The 14,526-nt window shown below is 42.0% G+C and overlaps 2 protein-coding genes across 2 annotated transcripts; both read left to right on the forward strand.

Moving 5' to 3' along the window:
* Positions 1-3,909: 3,909 nt before the first annotated feature.
* Positions 3,910-10,427, forward strand: LOC104452125 (glycerophosphodiester phosphodiesterase GDPDL3). The gene is made up of 9 exons (XM_039315477.1): positions 3,910-4,168; positions 5,516-5,809; positions 6,187-6,302; positions 6,392-6,890; positions 7,164-7,202; positions 7,339-7,623; positions 7,880-8,019; positions 8,887-9,367; positions 9,764-10,427. The coding sequence occupies exons 1-9, from the start codon at positions 4,054-4,056 to the stop codon at positions 9,946-9,948; spliced, it is 2,154 nt and encodes a 717-aa protein (XP_039171411.1). The 5' UTR covers positions 3,910-4,053; the 3' UTR covers positions 9,949-10,427.
* Positions 10,428-11,191: 764 nt separating this feature from the next.
* On the forward strand, positions 11,192-14,254 carry LOC104450279 (beta-1,2-xylosyltransferase). Its single transcript, XM_010064767.3, has 3 exons — positions 11,192-11,911; positions 12,383-12,532; positions 12,791-14,254. Exons 1-3 carry the CDS (start codon positions 11,258-11,260, stop codon positions 13,511-13,513), a joined length of 1,527 nt encoding a protein of 508 aa, XP_010063069.2. The 5' UTR covers positions 11,192-11,257; the 3' UTR covers positions 13,514-14,254.
* The last annotated feature ends 272 nt before the right edge of the window (positions 14,255-14,526 follow it).

Raw genomic sequence — 14,526 nt, forward strand, 5'->3', positions numbered from 1 at the left:
CACCAGCGAATGTCGAAAGATGTTCTTAAATAAACAAATGGGTAATCAAATACTGTATGAATATATAAAATGAAAAGAAAATTCAAACGAAATCTTCCAACCAAAAACCTGCTCAGATGTATGTGAATAAAACGTGCAGGCATCGTCAACCGAGAAAACGATAACCACGAGAACGAGCAGGCAACAACGCGGGGCGCGCCGACAGCAGGTGAAGCGTCGTGAAATCTTGGTACCTGATCGCGTTGACTCGGCCCCAAAAAAAGGAAGAAAAGAAGGAAAGAAACGCAAAGAAAGACCCAACAGAAGGGCGACGACCCGGGGACCAGGACGTCGCCATCAGCACTCCCCCGCGCACGAACATCTCCCTCACCGTCGCCATCCCTTTGAACCGGTCTCTCCACGCGGCTTTCCAGTGCGCTCCTTCGAATCATTCGTCATCGCTCCTCCACCATTTTCCCTTTTTCCGACGATTATACTGACAGCTGAGAAGGACATTCACCTCCGATTCCTCCATTGACACCACCCAATTCCCACCCCCTCACGCCCGTTCGAAATTATGATCGGTCGTCGACGATATAAAACATACCGCGTGTAAGCAAATTCGATTGATGTTATGGGGAATCCATTCTAAAGGGACTTATTCTCGCTTTTTGCGATTGCAGCAGCCTCCTCCAAAACGTGAGGTCGTGCGAGTGGGGCACCGCATGGGGCCCGCCCACCTCCCCACCCCCCAATCATCGCCGCTTACCTGGACCAATCAGACCCCGTCAATCTCCACTGCCCGGTGCCCACCCCATGTGCTCCCAGGTGGCGAGGAACCTTCCCGTGTGTATCGGCATTTTCCCATCTCGCCACTATCGTCACCGAAAAAGAAAAACGGAGAAAGGCTATGTACGTACGCGCAGCTTCTTGTCGTTTTTCCCATTATATATAAATATTCGACATGAATGAATGGAGCTGTACAGCTAAGGATGATTTCTTGAGTCGAGTTTCGTGTTGTCATCTGGCCTCGGTGTTTGACTCCGGCCTTTTATTTTAATTAGAATCTGGATGTGTCTTTTTTGCTCTACGTAATTAAATAATATTGAGTTAGGTGGGGGTCTAAGAATTGTGGGCAAAAGCCATCTTCAGTCGAATCAGAATAAAAGCGACCACTGGTTATATCTAACTGGCCCAAAAAGAAAGGAAAAGAAAGGAAAAGAAAAGTAGTGGTGATGATGTAATACCTCAGGCGGACGGTTTTATCCTTTACTCGTGCGGGGTCCATTCGTCAAGGACCGAGCCAGCGAACCAGTAGCTATCTCGGCAATTGTACCTTTATTTATTTATTTTGGTATTTGGGTCACCCAATATTTTTAATTCTGGAAAAAATAAAGGATGAAATTTAATCATCGAGGCGATGGGTATTTCCGATAACCACATAATCACGGTGCCCGAACTCTAACGAGAATGCTCTACGTTTTAAGCGAGGTCTTGGATAAAAGGATCATCATGGACTTCACTTTCTTCCGGCGAAGTGTGGATGGCTTGATGAATTATAGTATGCATCAGACGGCTTTTCATGTCCGCCCTCCAAAAAAGCAACGAGAAAGGTGTTCCTAATGCATTCGGTCCTACTGAGCTCGTCGTATGCATTGCCATGCGTAACATCACTCGACCGTTAGCCTTGTTATTATTTTTTTTTTTTTGGGGGGGTTAGAAGAAAGGACAAAAGTGATGGAATTTGGATGTGGTCACGGACAAAAGTTGTGGAATTTGGACGCGGTCACGGCCCTCTTCGTTGATTTTTCAATCTATGCAAAGCAAAGTCGTGTTCTCTACGCCGGAGGGAAGCGGCTCGACATGTCACTGTGCATTTCTCCTCTCCTATTCGCGCCTGGCATAAAAGGGCACTAAATGCGAAAGGTAAATTATTATCTCTTTTGAAGACCATGATCACTCATCAATCTTAACAGATTCAATTTGAACAAATTATCTAACGATAATAACCATGGATAAAATTTTCATATCCAAGAAAAAATAAGCACCACAGGATGTTGCTAGAAAGGATCGTATAGGGCCACAATGTGATAACCTAATTGCGAAATATCTATCATTTACTTGTACGAAAGTCTATTGATGGAATATGGAGGTGGTCATGTCCTCCTGTTGATTTTTTCAATCTAAATAGAGCAAAGCTGTGGCCTCTACGACGGAGGGAAGTGGCTCGACATGTCATTGTGTGTATTTGTCCTCTTCTTTTCGTTTGTAGCATAAAATGGTACTATGCATGAAAGGAAAATCATTGTCTCTTTCAAGATCATGGTCGTCCATCATCTTAACTGGTCCAATCCCAATTAATCATCAAATGAGAATCACCGTAAATGTCTCTTTCATATCCAATAAATAATAAGCATTGCAAAATGTTATCGGAAAATGATCACGTAGAACATGCGATGTGATAATCTAATAGCGAAATATTTAACATTTACCTGTGTAAAAACCCATCCATTGTATGCACCATCATTTTGATCTCTAATGATGGTATAGGGTCTCAAGGGTATTGATATTATACCGTAGCTTTAGATTGCTAATTACGTGCTTACTAATTCATCTCTAAGAATCGGATCTTATTAGATTTGATGGACGAATTGATGGACATGTAGGTATGCATTAATGCGATGCATATTGATATCTCTATACATCAATCACCGTCGGTGGTTATGTAAAATCTTTTTATAGATACAAATAGCCATATCGGGATGTGGATTGTCCTGGGACTCTGAAAATTGGCGGTGAATGAACAGGAGGGAAAAACTAACGAGTTTAAACGGTCCAACCTTCAACAAATGAGGATAATGTCGTAATTTCACTACATTACCTTTTCTCGCGATGGTAATAGTAAAGTTGGGCTTGGAAAGTGAAAAAGGGCTCCGCTAATCAATACCCTCTAATTTACTCTAATTAAATGGAAAGTGCACACAGAAACATATGTGAGAATTGGAGAAGAACATATTTTCCAAAAAAGCGGCGTGCTTCAAATTGAAGTAGTGCTCATATTTTCAAAGCACAATTAGTACTCAAGGAAGTACCTTAGAGGGAGACATTGACATTTTTGTTTTCTAATAAAAATCGTGTGGAAAAAATTTAGATTAGCACTATGTTGCAATCACGTTAAGTGTAAAACCATAGTTCAAAAAGGAAAAAGGGAAATAAATGTCAATGCCGGAGAGGGAAAATTAGCTAAAAATGGGCTGTACCTGTTGTCTAATGATCGGGCTTGTCACAAATTAGTAAACAAACAATATATAGGATGCACTTGTTTCATAAAAAATACTTTTCAGAAATGATTATTTGTATTGCATAAAAAAATAAACGAATATAAAATATTTTGCCGTCCATAGTAATCATGAATAAGGAAAATAATTTTCACTAGTTAATTATTTCAAGAAAAAAATAAATGATTATTTTTAAGTAAATATTTCTCAAATTATTTATTTTGTATTAAATAAACGGAGTCCTATAAAGTAAGAAAAGGACCACGTCTTTCTGCATTCGGGGGCGCTTCCATTTGGACGTTTCGCGGGCAAAAAAGGAAAATGATAGATCGCCCGTAGTTATTTATCGAATTCCTTATAAACAAAAAAACGCCATTAAGAGAACACTCTGAAACAGGCGGAGCGAGCTGAACCAGCTGGCTCCAATCCAGCCGACAAGGAGCCGGCTCGTTTACGTGGGAACGCGTAATAATTAGACCCGCGCTGAAACAAAACAGAAGCCCCCAGAAAAATTTCTCTGTCTCTCTCTCTCTCTTTTTTTTTTTTTTTCCTTCCCCAGTATTTTATTTATTTACTCAAGACTCCATATCACCAAGTGCGCCTCATAAAAAGCAAGCCTCGAAAGCTTCAGCAACTACTATGCACTCCTAGGCCTCTCTCTCTCTCTTCTCTCTCTCTCTACCTCTCTGTCAGCTCGCAGCCGAGCGAATCTCGCGCACTTCTCCGGGGAATAGTACTCGAGGAATCGGCAGCGCCGGAAGTCGAAGAGCGGAGCCGCCGGCGACACTCTCCGGCAATGTGCACCTCACGCGCCGCCACCGCCCTGCTCGTCTCCCTGCTCGTGAGCTCGGCGATATCGGTCCTCGTCTCTGCTCAGGGATCTACCTCTAGTCCATGGCAAACTCTCTCTGGTAACTCTCTCTCTTTCTCTCTCTATCTGTCTCTCCGTATCTATATCTCGGCCGCTCTCTCGCCGAGCGTCTTCGATTTCTGTGTTGGATCGGGAATTTGTTTGAGCTGCGCGGCATTGCTCGTCTTTGATCTCGGAGGAAGGGGGAGAGAGAGAGAGGGAGTGGCTAAATCCGAACAACTTTGAAACTTTTCAGCTGTTTGTTTCTTCCTGCATTTCTAGTTTGTTTGGCTGGTTACCGAGCTGAACAATCAACCGAGTCGGTCCTACCGCGAGCTTCCCCCATCTGCTGCTTCGGTTACTGATTCCGCACGATTGCATTTCTTCCTCCCTCCCTCACCTTCTAATTTCCTTGGTACATGCTCTGTCCTTTGGCTTTTAGCGTCATTTTCGGACACCTAGCGAAATTTACGGGGAATTTTTGGCGAATTACGCACTCTTCAGCTTTAAAACCCATGGATGTTGACTTTGTTCAAGCGGATTCTAAAGTTTAGCTCCATTCCTTTGACATAGTTGTCAGGGGAACATATTCAAGAGCTTGACTTGAGTAACTCCACGAGTTTTGAAATTTCGAGGCCTGCTGGACGGTTAAATCGGCAGTTATTCTCTCTCTTTTCTTTGATCTTTTGAACAAAACATGATCCTTGCGTATGGCCGTTGCCTTTTCAGAAGAGTTTTAATTTGACTTCGTTAATTAAAACCATAGAACAATATAAGATCTCCTGTCATACTTTATGCTGGGAAATTACAGCGATGAAGAAAAGCTTGTGAGGTCATTGGAAAAGAGCTAGGGAAGATTGGAATTGATTGTGCGGCTACCGTGCGTCCTAAATGTAGTAACATCTAGCCTAATCTGATTTTCATGAAGAATTGATCTCGATTTTTCTACTTTGGTTATGTGGGGAACTTATGCAAAGTCCCATTGTATCACGGTATCTCGCCTGTGATCTGATCTTGGATTTTCATCGTGTTGTGTGCAATGCTGTCACCGTAAAGATATCTGGGGCCCTTGCAGTTGTAAAAATAGAGGAAAGGGTCTCACCTCTCTTATGCTTTGCTTACTTTTCTTCATGCGTACGCTGTCCCAAAGATAGCTCATTACAATATCATCTAGCATTGTTCCACGGAAAAAGAACCCCCCCTCACCCCCCCAAAAAAAAAAAAAATACTTGCATGCATTTTTAGTTTGAAGACGCCGTCTGCAATTATCTTTAACTATTAGTTTGACATAGGCAGAGTTTTTAATGTCTTTTATCAAATTGTCTGCTTTGTTAATAGAGGTATGCATGGCCTGGGAATATTTCTTCACCTTGTATGCTAGATGCTTACTAGTTCCTTTCTTCTACAGGCAATCCACCTTTAGTCATTGCAAAGGGTGGATTTTCAGGGATCTTTCCGGATTCTAGCTCTGCAGCCTACAGTTTGGCATTGATCACAAGTGTACCTGATGTGGTATCATGGTGTGATGTCCAATTAACAAAAGATGGGGCTGGCATATGTGCTCCAAGTGTCAAGTTGGATAACTCTACTGACATTTCAAACATTTTCAAGGATCAGAGTAGAACATACTCTGTTAATGGCATGGATACTCAAGGATGGTTCTCCATTGATTTCACCCTGAATGACCTTGCTAACGTCGTCTGTAAGGACAATTCATCTCAGAGCTCTATATTTCACATCCTGCTCTGTATCAATTAAAATTGTATATTGGCATGTTTCATTTCGTTTAGAGATGTTGGGTGCTCTATACGTGGATATTTTTTCTTTACGCCTGCAGGGCTAGGGGGGTGGTGGCGTATGTATGTAGATCTCATGGATACACTTTGATGGCCAAAGCGCATGAAAATCAGACTTGATCAAGTGAATGTTATAGTTGTCCTGCATCATTGATATATATATGTTGCCTATGAATTGAGAATCACTAAACTTACTCATGATAGCAGTAAAGTAGTTTTTGCTCAATGGTACTTAAGGTTATAAATTTTCTCATCTCTCATAATCTCCGCTATCTCTGCACAGTAACTCAAGGAATTTATTCTCGAACTAATAAGTTCGATGGCAATCTCTTTCCAATACTCACAGTCCAAGACATGTTCAGTCAGGTGAAACCGCCTGCGTTATGGTTGAATATTCAGGTAAATATTCTAGTACATGTCCTTCCAGAGGTTATTGGTGCCTTCTTCAGCTATTCTTGGGTTGACAGACCGCTTTTAATAATTTGCAGCATGACATGTTCTTCACACAACATAACTTGAGCATGAGAAGCTTTGTGATTGCCACGTCTAAAAGTGTAATTATCAATTATATCTCATCACCAGAAGTGGATTTCTTAAGAAGCATTGCTGGACGAGTCAGCCCCACCACAAAATTGATCTTCAGGTTTATGGGAAAAGATGTTCTTGAGCCTTCAATTAACCAGACATATGGTTCTCTGTTGAAGAATCTTACGTTTGTCAAGACATTTGCTTCTGGGATACTAGTACCAAAGGTTTATATATGGCCTGTTGATGGCAGTAACTACTTGCAAGCTCATACCTCTCTCGTTTCAGATGCTCATAAAGCAGGACTCACAGTTTTTGCATCTGATTTTGTAAATGATGTTCCTCTTAGCTACAATTACAGTTTCGATCCTGTGGCTGAGACTCTATCTTACGTTGACAATGGTGCATTCTCCGTAGATGGTGTGATCACTGATTTCCCGATAACTTCATCCGCAGCCATTCGTAAGTCTCCTTTCATTGACAGAGCACATGAATGAGCTTGTTTCATCAGTCTTTTACAATATCATGCACCATCTGGTGTATCAAGTCTTGTGCAGTGATCGTAATTGCTTTAACAAAGTAATGTCTTTCTTAAGCCTTCCCTCATTCTAAGAGTAGCTCTTCCATAAAAGTCACATCCTTTTCTTGAACATATGGAGGTCATGTTTTTCTCTTTGCATACACATTTATAACCAACTTTCTCTGTATATGCTAACTTGTTCTTTCATCCTGCAGGTTGTTTTGCCCATCCAAGCAAAAATAGTTCAGTACAAGGTACGTCTAATGATTCAAGATGCAGATTGTAAAACAAATTTTCTTTTCTCATGACCTAGGTATTCCCTGGTTATGCTTAAAGTGCTTGTTTAGGATGTGTGCGTATTCTAACATTCAATATTTTCAATTCTATTAGCTAAGCCGCTGGTTATCTCGTTCAATGGGGCAAGTGGTGATTATCCTGGTTGCACTGACTTAGCATATTCAAAAGCTATTCAAGACGGGGCTGACATTATCGACTGTCCTGTTCAAATGTCGAAGGATGGAATCCCTTTTTGCTTGAGCTCCGCAAATCTTATAGATAGCAGTAATGTTGCAACAACAAAGTTTCGCAACCTTATGACAACAGCTCCAGAGATTCAGTCAGGGACTGGAATATTCAGTTTTAGCCTCAACTGGAGTGACATCCAGACATTGACTCGTAAGTTTGACATTCAGTGTTTAATCTGCATGTTCTCTACGGCATGTTGCTCTTCCTCTTTCTTCTTCTTCTATTGTAATTGCCATGATTTAAGATCGCTTCACTTAGAGAAAATTTGATTGACTTAACATCATTTCGAGGGGCATCCTGGTGAAAGCCTTCTTTTTCATTTCAAGTAGTCTCTTGGTCGACCTTTAATTAATGTACCTAAGTTTTAAATGTCACTGTACTGATTTGTTTATTAATATCGTTGCAGCGGCAATTGCAAGTCCGTATTCGCAGTTCAAAATATTCAGAAATCCAGCCAATAAAAATGCTGGAAAGTTCCTATCGTTGTCGGAATTTCTTGTCTTGGTGAAAAATTCTTCCGTATCTGGCGTCTTGATCGGCATAGAGGTGAGATTTCTGTTCCAATATTATTTTCTTTGAATCTTTTCATATATTGCATATTTGAGCCAAAGGACAAATCTACAAATTTGTCATTTAGTGATGTGTTTAGAAAGTTAGTAATGAAATAAAGAAGTTACTAAGACATTTCAAAAATTACCATTACCTCTTGAAAATGATAAATCCTGATTTCAGCTCAAGGATAATTTTTACATGCGCACTCTTCACACCATCTGGAATACTTGGGGAAGTAGTGGTAGCAAGTTTTGGCCCATGTCCGGGGAGGACATGAAATCTATGACTCTTCTTAACCGATCCAAATCATCATTTCTCATGAATGTCACATACTTCTCTAAAAGATTGTTTGTTTGGTATCCCATCATTTTGTGACTTGCTATATTGGGTGTGATCTCCATGTTGGTTGATCTGGCCACATATCCCCAAAAATAACCTTTCGTTGGATTACTTAGATTGCATATGTGCCACATCGGTGGTTGAAATGGAGTCTGTTTGCTCCAGTCATTTTTGAAGTTCTGAACAATCAGAATTCTTTTGGTGTGAAACTTATTCTTATATTTAATCCTTTGGCAGTCTTATTGCACAAATTAGTAGTTACACATCATGTGGAGATATTACAAACCACCTTACAAGTAGAGGTTTGAGCTTATCAAAGCGCACACATGTTGGAAGAACACTGAACATGCTCACTGACCCATAAAAAGTGTCTTGCTGTTTACCACATCATCTACTTGAGACAAATTGCATGTCTTGCCTTGATAACCTATTTGGGCCCTTTTAATGCTTATGTTTAGAACATTTTGGACAAGCAGTTTTGGTTGTCTTGATCTTGATGTGTTGTTTTTCCTTTTTCCCTAGAATGCTGCCTACCTTGCCGAAAAGCAGTCATTGAGCGTAACTGATGCTGTCCTTGCTGCTTTGAGTAAAGCTGGTTTCAGTAATCAGACAGAAAAGGTCATGATTAAATCCACCAACAGCTCTGTTCTGATGAATATCAAAGAGAATGCCAATTATAAGCTTGTGTATGAGGTTGATGAGAACATTCGTGATGCCAATAACGATACTGTTCTGGACATTAAAAAATTTGCTGACTCTGTGGTTGTCATGAAGAATTCTGTCTTCCCGGAAAATCAGTTCTTTCTTACTGGTATCACAGATGTTGTGACAAAGCTCCATGCCTTCAAGCTCCCTGTTTATGTGCAAACATTCAGCAATGAATTTGTGTCCCAAGCATGGGATTTTTTCTCAGATGCCACTGTTGAGGTGAACTCTTTTGTTGTGGGAGGTGACGTCGATGGTGTGATCACTGATTTCCCCAAGACTTCTGCTTCATACAAGAGTAAGCAACACTTCCATATCATAATTTTCTTCAGTTTGAGAGAATTTTCTCCGTGCCAGACCTTTTATTGGCAGAGGAATTGTAAAACAACTTGCCGCAGCAATTCTAGGAATACTCTAAAAGTCCATCTATATGCAGATCGTAGACCTCAAATATTTTCTAACTAATTGTTCTAAGTCATAAGTATAATCAAAGCATTCTGATGTCCTACTAGAGCATTGCAAGTAATACTGCCTTTAGCAGTACGTGGAGGTAGACAGTCCAAAGTAAAGCTACCTTCTGTAACAGCATTAGTCTAACATGTTAATGATTCGGCTGAACGTGGCAATACGCCTATGTAGCTCTGTTGTGTTGAGTTTTCTTCAGTGACTGACAATGATGCTGTGGGAAATGCAGGAAACAAATGTTTAGGCTCGGCTGCCCCTCCCTACATGAGTCCTGTTCAGCCTGGCAGTCTCATGCAGGTGATAACTACTCCAATGTTACCACCTGCTCAAGCTCCATACCCTGTCCTGATCGAGTCGGATGTAGATGAGCCACCATTGCCAGCCGTAAAACTGCCTTGGCTCCCGCTTCAATAGGTGGGTCCACTGCACCAGTGCCAACACAGCCGAAAAGTGGCCAACCTAAACTCCCTGCTAGTATCTTCCTTTCGAGTCTAGTGATGCTCCTCCCGACGTTGTTTCTACTTTGAAATTCTGTTCGGCAACTGGTGACTCGAGGCCATCTTCGATTTTGCCATTTCATTAAGCGGATTTTCGACTGTGCTGGAGGTCTTACTGCATGTTTATGGAGCCAACTATCGGAGATTTTCCCACTTTTGACTTGAAGCAGTGAGTTACATTTATTACTTCCATGGATTAGGTAGATTCATTTTTCTTGTAATTCGGAAACGTTTTCCTCTGAGGTACATGCTTATTTTTATTGCTCTTTTTCTTCTTTTTTTTTTCATTTTCCTTTTGTAAAGAGATCATTCTCGTGTAATTAGTATTATGAACACCGATTGTTTTAGCCCGCTATTTTGCATGCATTTAATTCATCATCTGCTATTGGATCTAAATTTCGCAGTTGTCTTTCCTGTTTAGATAAAGTAGTAGTCCCGACGGATGGTCTTGATGATTTGTCCGATACGCGATGAAAAGTTCTTTGTTTGAATATGGGCTCACTGATTCAACCAAAAGAAAGGAAAAAGAAAAAAGAAGGGCTGAGTTGATCTGCTAATTTACATAATTGATGTATGAATTGTCGTTGACATTTTATTTTCGGTATTTCGAACATAATCCATTTTGCCTGAACACTCATTTTCGTTTCGTTAACCCATCTTATGAATCAAATTTGCAAGTCGATTACGGTACCTCGATGATTTTTCCACCGTGAGTGAATTTTAGATGGCAAGTGCTCTCGGCACTTCCGTCGAACAACTAAATAGTGAAATATCGTGATGGTTAATTTCAATAATGCAGAAATCGATCATTTCTTGTGGGAGTACATTTAACAAGTATTTTTGAAGTGAGAGCAAGCGGCAGCGAAGCCAATTGAAATATATTCGTTGTCAATTATGATGCTTAGGAACTCAATCGATATTCCGATTAATAACCAGATCGACATAGATCCTCCGTCTCCTCACCCGCTTCCGTTAGGTGATCGAACTTGTCGTGGGGTGAAACGTCTCGACACCTGGAAGCACGCCATTCGTGGACTCTACAGAAAACCTGGAAAGGCGCGCGTTGAAGTATGACTCCTCCTCCAAGACTTCCTTCGATCGGCACCAGCGAGCAACGATCAACGAAACGGAAGGCAAAAAAAAAAAAAAAAAAAAAAAAAGTAAAAGAAAATAGAAGAAGAAGAAGAAGAAGAAGAAGAGTTTCAGAGAGAGAGAGAGGAAGAGCCATGAACATGACGACCTCCAGAACCTTTCTCATCCTCCTCTTCTTGGTCAACTCCCTCTCCATTTACTTCCTCCTCCACGCGCAACACCGTGACGGCTCTTCCGGCCGCTCTCCCTCAACGGAGGGCGGCCGCTCTCGGCCGCCGCAAACCCACCGCCGCCGCCACCTCAAGCCCTGGCCGATTCTCCCCTCGTACCTCCCTTGGTCGCAGGAGGCCGCGGCCGTCCCCCTCCGCTCCTGCGAGGCCTACTTCGGCAACGGCTTCGGCCGCCGCGTCGACTTCCTCTCGTCCTCCTCCGCCGCCGTCGGGGCCGGAGGCGGCGGAGGAGGAGGCTGGTTCAGGTGCTTCTACAGCGAGACTCTTCGAAGCTCGATATGCGAGGGAGGGAGGCTGAGGATGGTGGCGGGGAGGATTACGATGTCGAGAGGAGGGGAGAAATTGGAGGACGTGATCGGGAGGAGAGAGGAGGAGGAGCTGCCGGTGTTCAACGACGGCGCGTTCGAGATTGAAGGGAGCGGGATAAGTCGGAGGAGGATGGTGACTAGCGATGATTTAGACAGGTATATTCCTGCAGGTGATGTATCGCGGCACACCGTGCGGGAATTGATTGGGTCCATCCAAGTTGTCGGGGCAGCGGAATTTCAGTGCGATCAGGTGAGGGTTTCATAATCATTTCTGGGAGCCGTTGACTCTCCGTTTATGTAGATGATCCAATTTTACAAACGAGAACACTTCTATGCATGGACTGCAATGGGATGTCATTCAGGTTTAAGCTCGTCATGTCTTGAACTTGAGTGGTCTGTCTAAAGCAGTTCTTTTGTAATGTGTGAGAATTTGGTTGTTTTGAAATTCAGTGCGGACGTTATACGGATGGAATCAAAATCTTAATGTCTAATGATCTTGTAAGGAAGGTCAGGAAATTTACAGGAGCTCCAGGGGTCTCCTAATTCCACTTATTTAAGCAGCAATGCAGGTTGGATTTATGAGGGTTGGAACTAATATGAAAGGACCAAACATTAGAGGGATACATGTGATGGTTGTTAGAATTTTTTGCCTGAACCTGTAGGAGTTGCTCTCCTTCTCCAATTGACACAGTATTTTTAACATATTTTACCTTGTTGACAGTGGGTCGAGGAATCAACACTTCTGGTCACTCGCTTTGAGTATGCAAATCTATTCCACACAGTGACTGATTGGTACAGTGCATATGTCTCTTCCAGGGTTACCGGGTTACCGTATCGACCACGTTTGGTCTTTGTGGATGGCCACTGTTCGGTATGTGTGCTGCATTTCGAGCAGCCTTAATTTAAAAAATCAATTTACTTGCATTGCTTATCACTGCATCTTCAGTAAATAGCTTCTGCTGTTGGTTTGTGCCGTTTTGGTCAGTGAGCATGGTTGTTCCCAGCCATGTGCCTTGTTACGACTGATTAAGTTATTAAGATCTTCTCTAGCTCTGCCTTTTGAATTTATGCATCTATTTTAGAGATCTGTCTTGACCTACTTCTTGGCATTTACAAATATATGTTGCAGACACAATTGGAAGATACGTGGAGAGCACTATTCTCAGGCTTCATATATGCCAAGAACTTCAGTGTTTCTGTTTGTTTCCGCCATGCTATTTTTTCTCCATTGGGATATGAGACAGCATTATTCAAGGGACTTAGTGAAGAGATTAACTGTAGTGGAGCATCTGCCCTTCATCTTTGGAGAAACCCAGATGACCGAAAAGCTGCCCGGTTATCTGAGTTTGGAGAAATGATTAGAGCAGCATTTGGATCCCCAGTGCACAAGCAACGATTGGAAAAGCCGGTCTCTGTCCATAACATACTCTTTGTGAGGCGTGAAGATTACCTAGCCCATCCACGTCATGGTGGTAAAGTCCAATCAAGGCTAAGCAATGAGCAAGAAGTTTTTGATTCCTTGCAGAGCTGGACAGATAATCATCTTGGCTGCAAGATAAACCTTGTTAATGGACTGTTTGCCCACATGTCAATGAAAGAACAAGTCCGAGCTATTCAGGAAGCTTCGGTCATCATTGGTGCTCATGGCGCAGGTTTGACTCACATAGTGTCAGCAACACCCAAAACTGTGATTCTGGAGATCATCAGCAGAGAATACAGGCGCCCGCATTTTGCTCTGATTGCCCAGTGGAAAGGATTGGAATATCATGCTATTGATCTCTCCGGATCATATGCCACCCCATCTGTTGTTGTCGACAGGCTCAGTAGTATCATGAAAAGCCTTGGATGCTGATATACACGATTGCAAAACGAAGTTTCTCATTACTCTAAATGGGGGAACAGCAGCCTCCACTTTGGGCCACTTGTTTCTGCAGCCCACCTGGCCGGCTAGCATTCGTTTTGAGTTCGTTCTTTCGCATGTGGTGCAGTGCATCAGAAGTTGGGCATGATGCTTCCTTCGGGGAAGCCATATGTCTTTCAATAGTGAATAGCACTTCGAGGAGCTGTTGAGAACGGAGCAGCATGTAATGGTACTTGCCTTGCAGTGCGAGAGGTATCCTCATGGCAGTTCATTGAACTATCAGCAAGTGTGCTGATAATGCTTCGGCCACAACAATTGAACTCACACAAATCAAGTTTCAAGCCGGTCAATCGTTTGGTGTACAGTCAGAATTGACTTCTACGACTATTTATCTCTGTACAGAACAACATCACGGATGTGTTCAATTCAGTTGTACAGTGAGGAGAGGAATTTCTCTGTGGTTGATATGAAGTCGATTCTCTCCTGGTTGCTGTGGTTCGGACTTGAATATTGATGGAACTTTTATTCATTCTCTGCTAGGCATTACGAATTTCAGACTGATGGTTAGACATCATTGTAGGGGTACTTCTTGAATAATTGGGCTGTACCAAATTTTCACTCTCATGTTCAAGCTTGTGGTACTGTTTCACCGGGATTTCACCCAGAAGCGAAATATGTTTCTCCAAAAGATTGATTTTGGTTTCCTTTTTTATGAAATGGGGTTTCTGTTGATTGTGGACAGATAACTACTTGGCTTGGAATTGAAAAGACGAACCCTAGAATTTAGAGTGCAGGGAAGCTGATGTACAGGGACATATATGGAGAATAATAAACTTCATTGACTCGATGTCAGATGAAAAAGAGCTTTTGGAACATGCATAATGAACAAGCAGTTATTTTCAACTACAATTACCCTTTCGTACACCCATTATTATTAATTTATATGTCAAGACTTTCAAGACCATCAAGACGACCAAACGTCACTTGATACTAGACATTTTTTA

The sequence above is a fragment of the Eucalyptus grandis genome, chromosome 6, assembly GCF_016545825.1.
Source record: "Eucalyptus grandis isolate ANBG69807.140 chromosome 6, ASM1654582v1, whole genome shotgun sequence".
Classification (NCBI taxonomy): domain Eukaryota; kingdom Viridiplantae; phylum Streptophyta; class Magnoliopsida; order Myrtales; family Myrtaceae; genus Eucalyptus; species Eucalyptus grandis.

Coding starts and splice junctions, on each gene's coding strand:
- LOC104452125 (XM_039315477.1), top strand. CDS start 4,054: ATGTGCACCTCACGCGCCGCCACCGCCCTGCTCGTCTCCCTGCTCGTG. Junction 5,810..6,186: donor TGACCTTGCTAACGTCGTCT/GTAAGGACAATT, acceptor ATCTCTGCACAG/TAACTCAAGGAATTTATTCT. Junction 8,020..8,886: donor GCGTCTTGATCGGCATAGAG/GTGAGATTTCTG, acceptor CTTTTTCCCTAG/AATGCTGCCTACCTTGCCGA.
- LOC104450279 (XM_010064767.3), top strand. CDS start 11,258: ATGAACATGACGACCTCCAGAACCTTTCTCATCCTCCTCTTCTTGGTC. Junction 11,912..12,382: donor CGGAATTTCAGTGCGATCAG/GTGAGGGTTTCA, acceptor CCTTGTTGACAG/TGGGTCGAGGAATCAACACT. Junction 12,533..12,790: donor TTGTGGATGGCCACTGTTCG/GTATGTGTGCTG, acceptor TATATGTTGCAG/ACACAATTGGAAGATACGTG.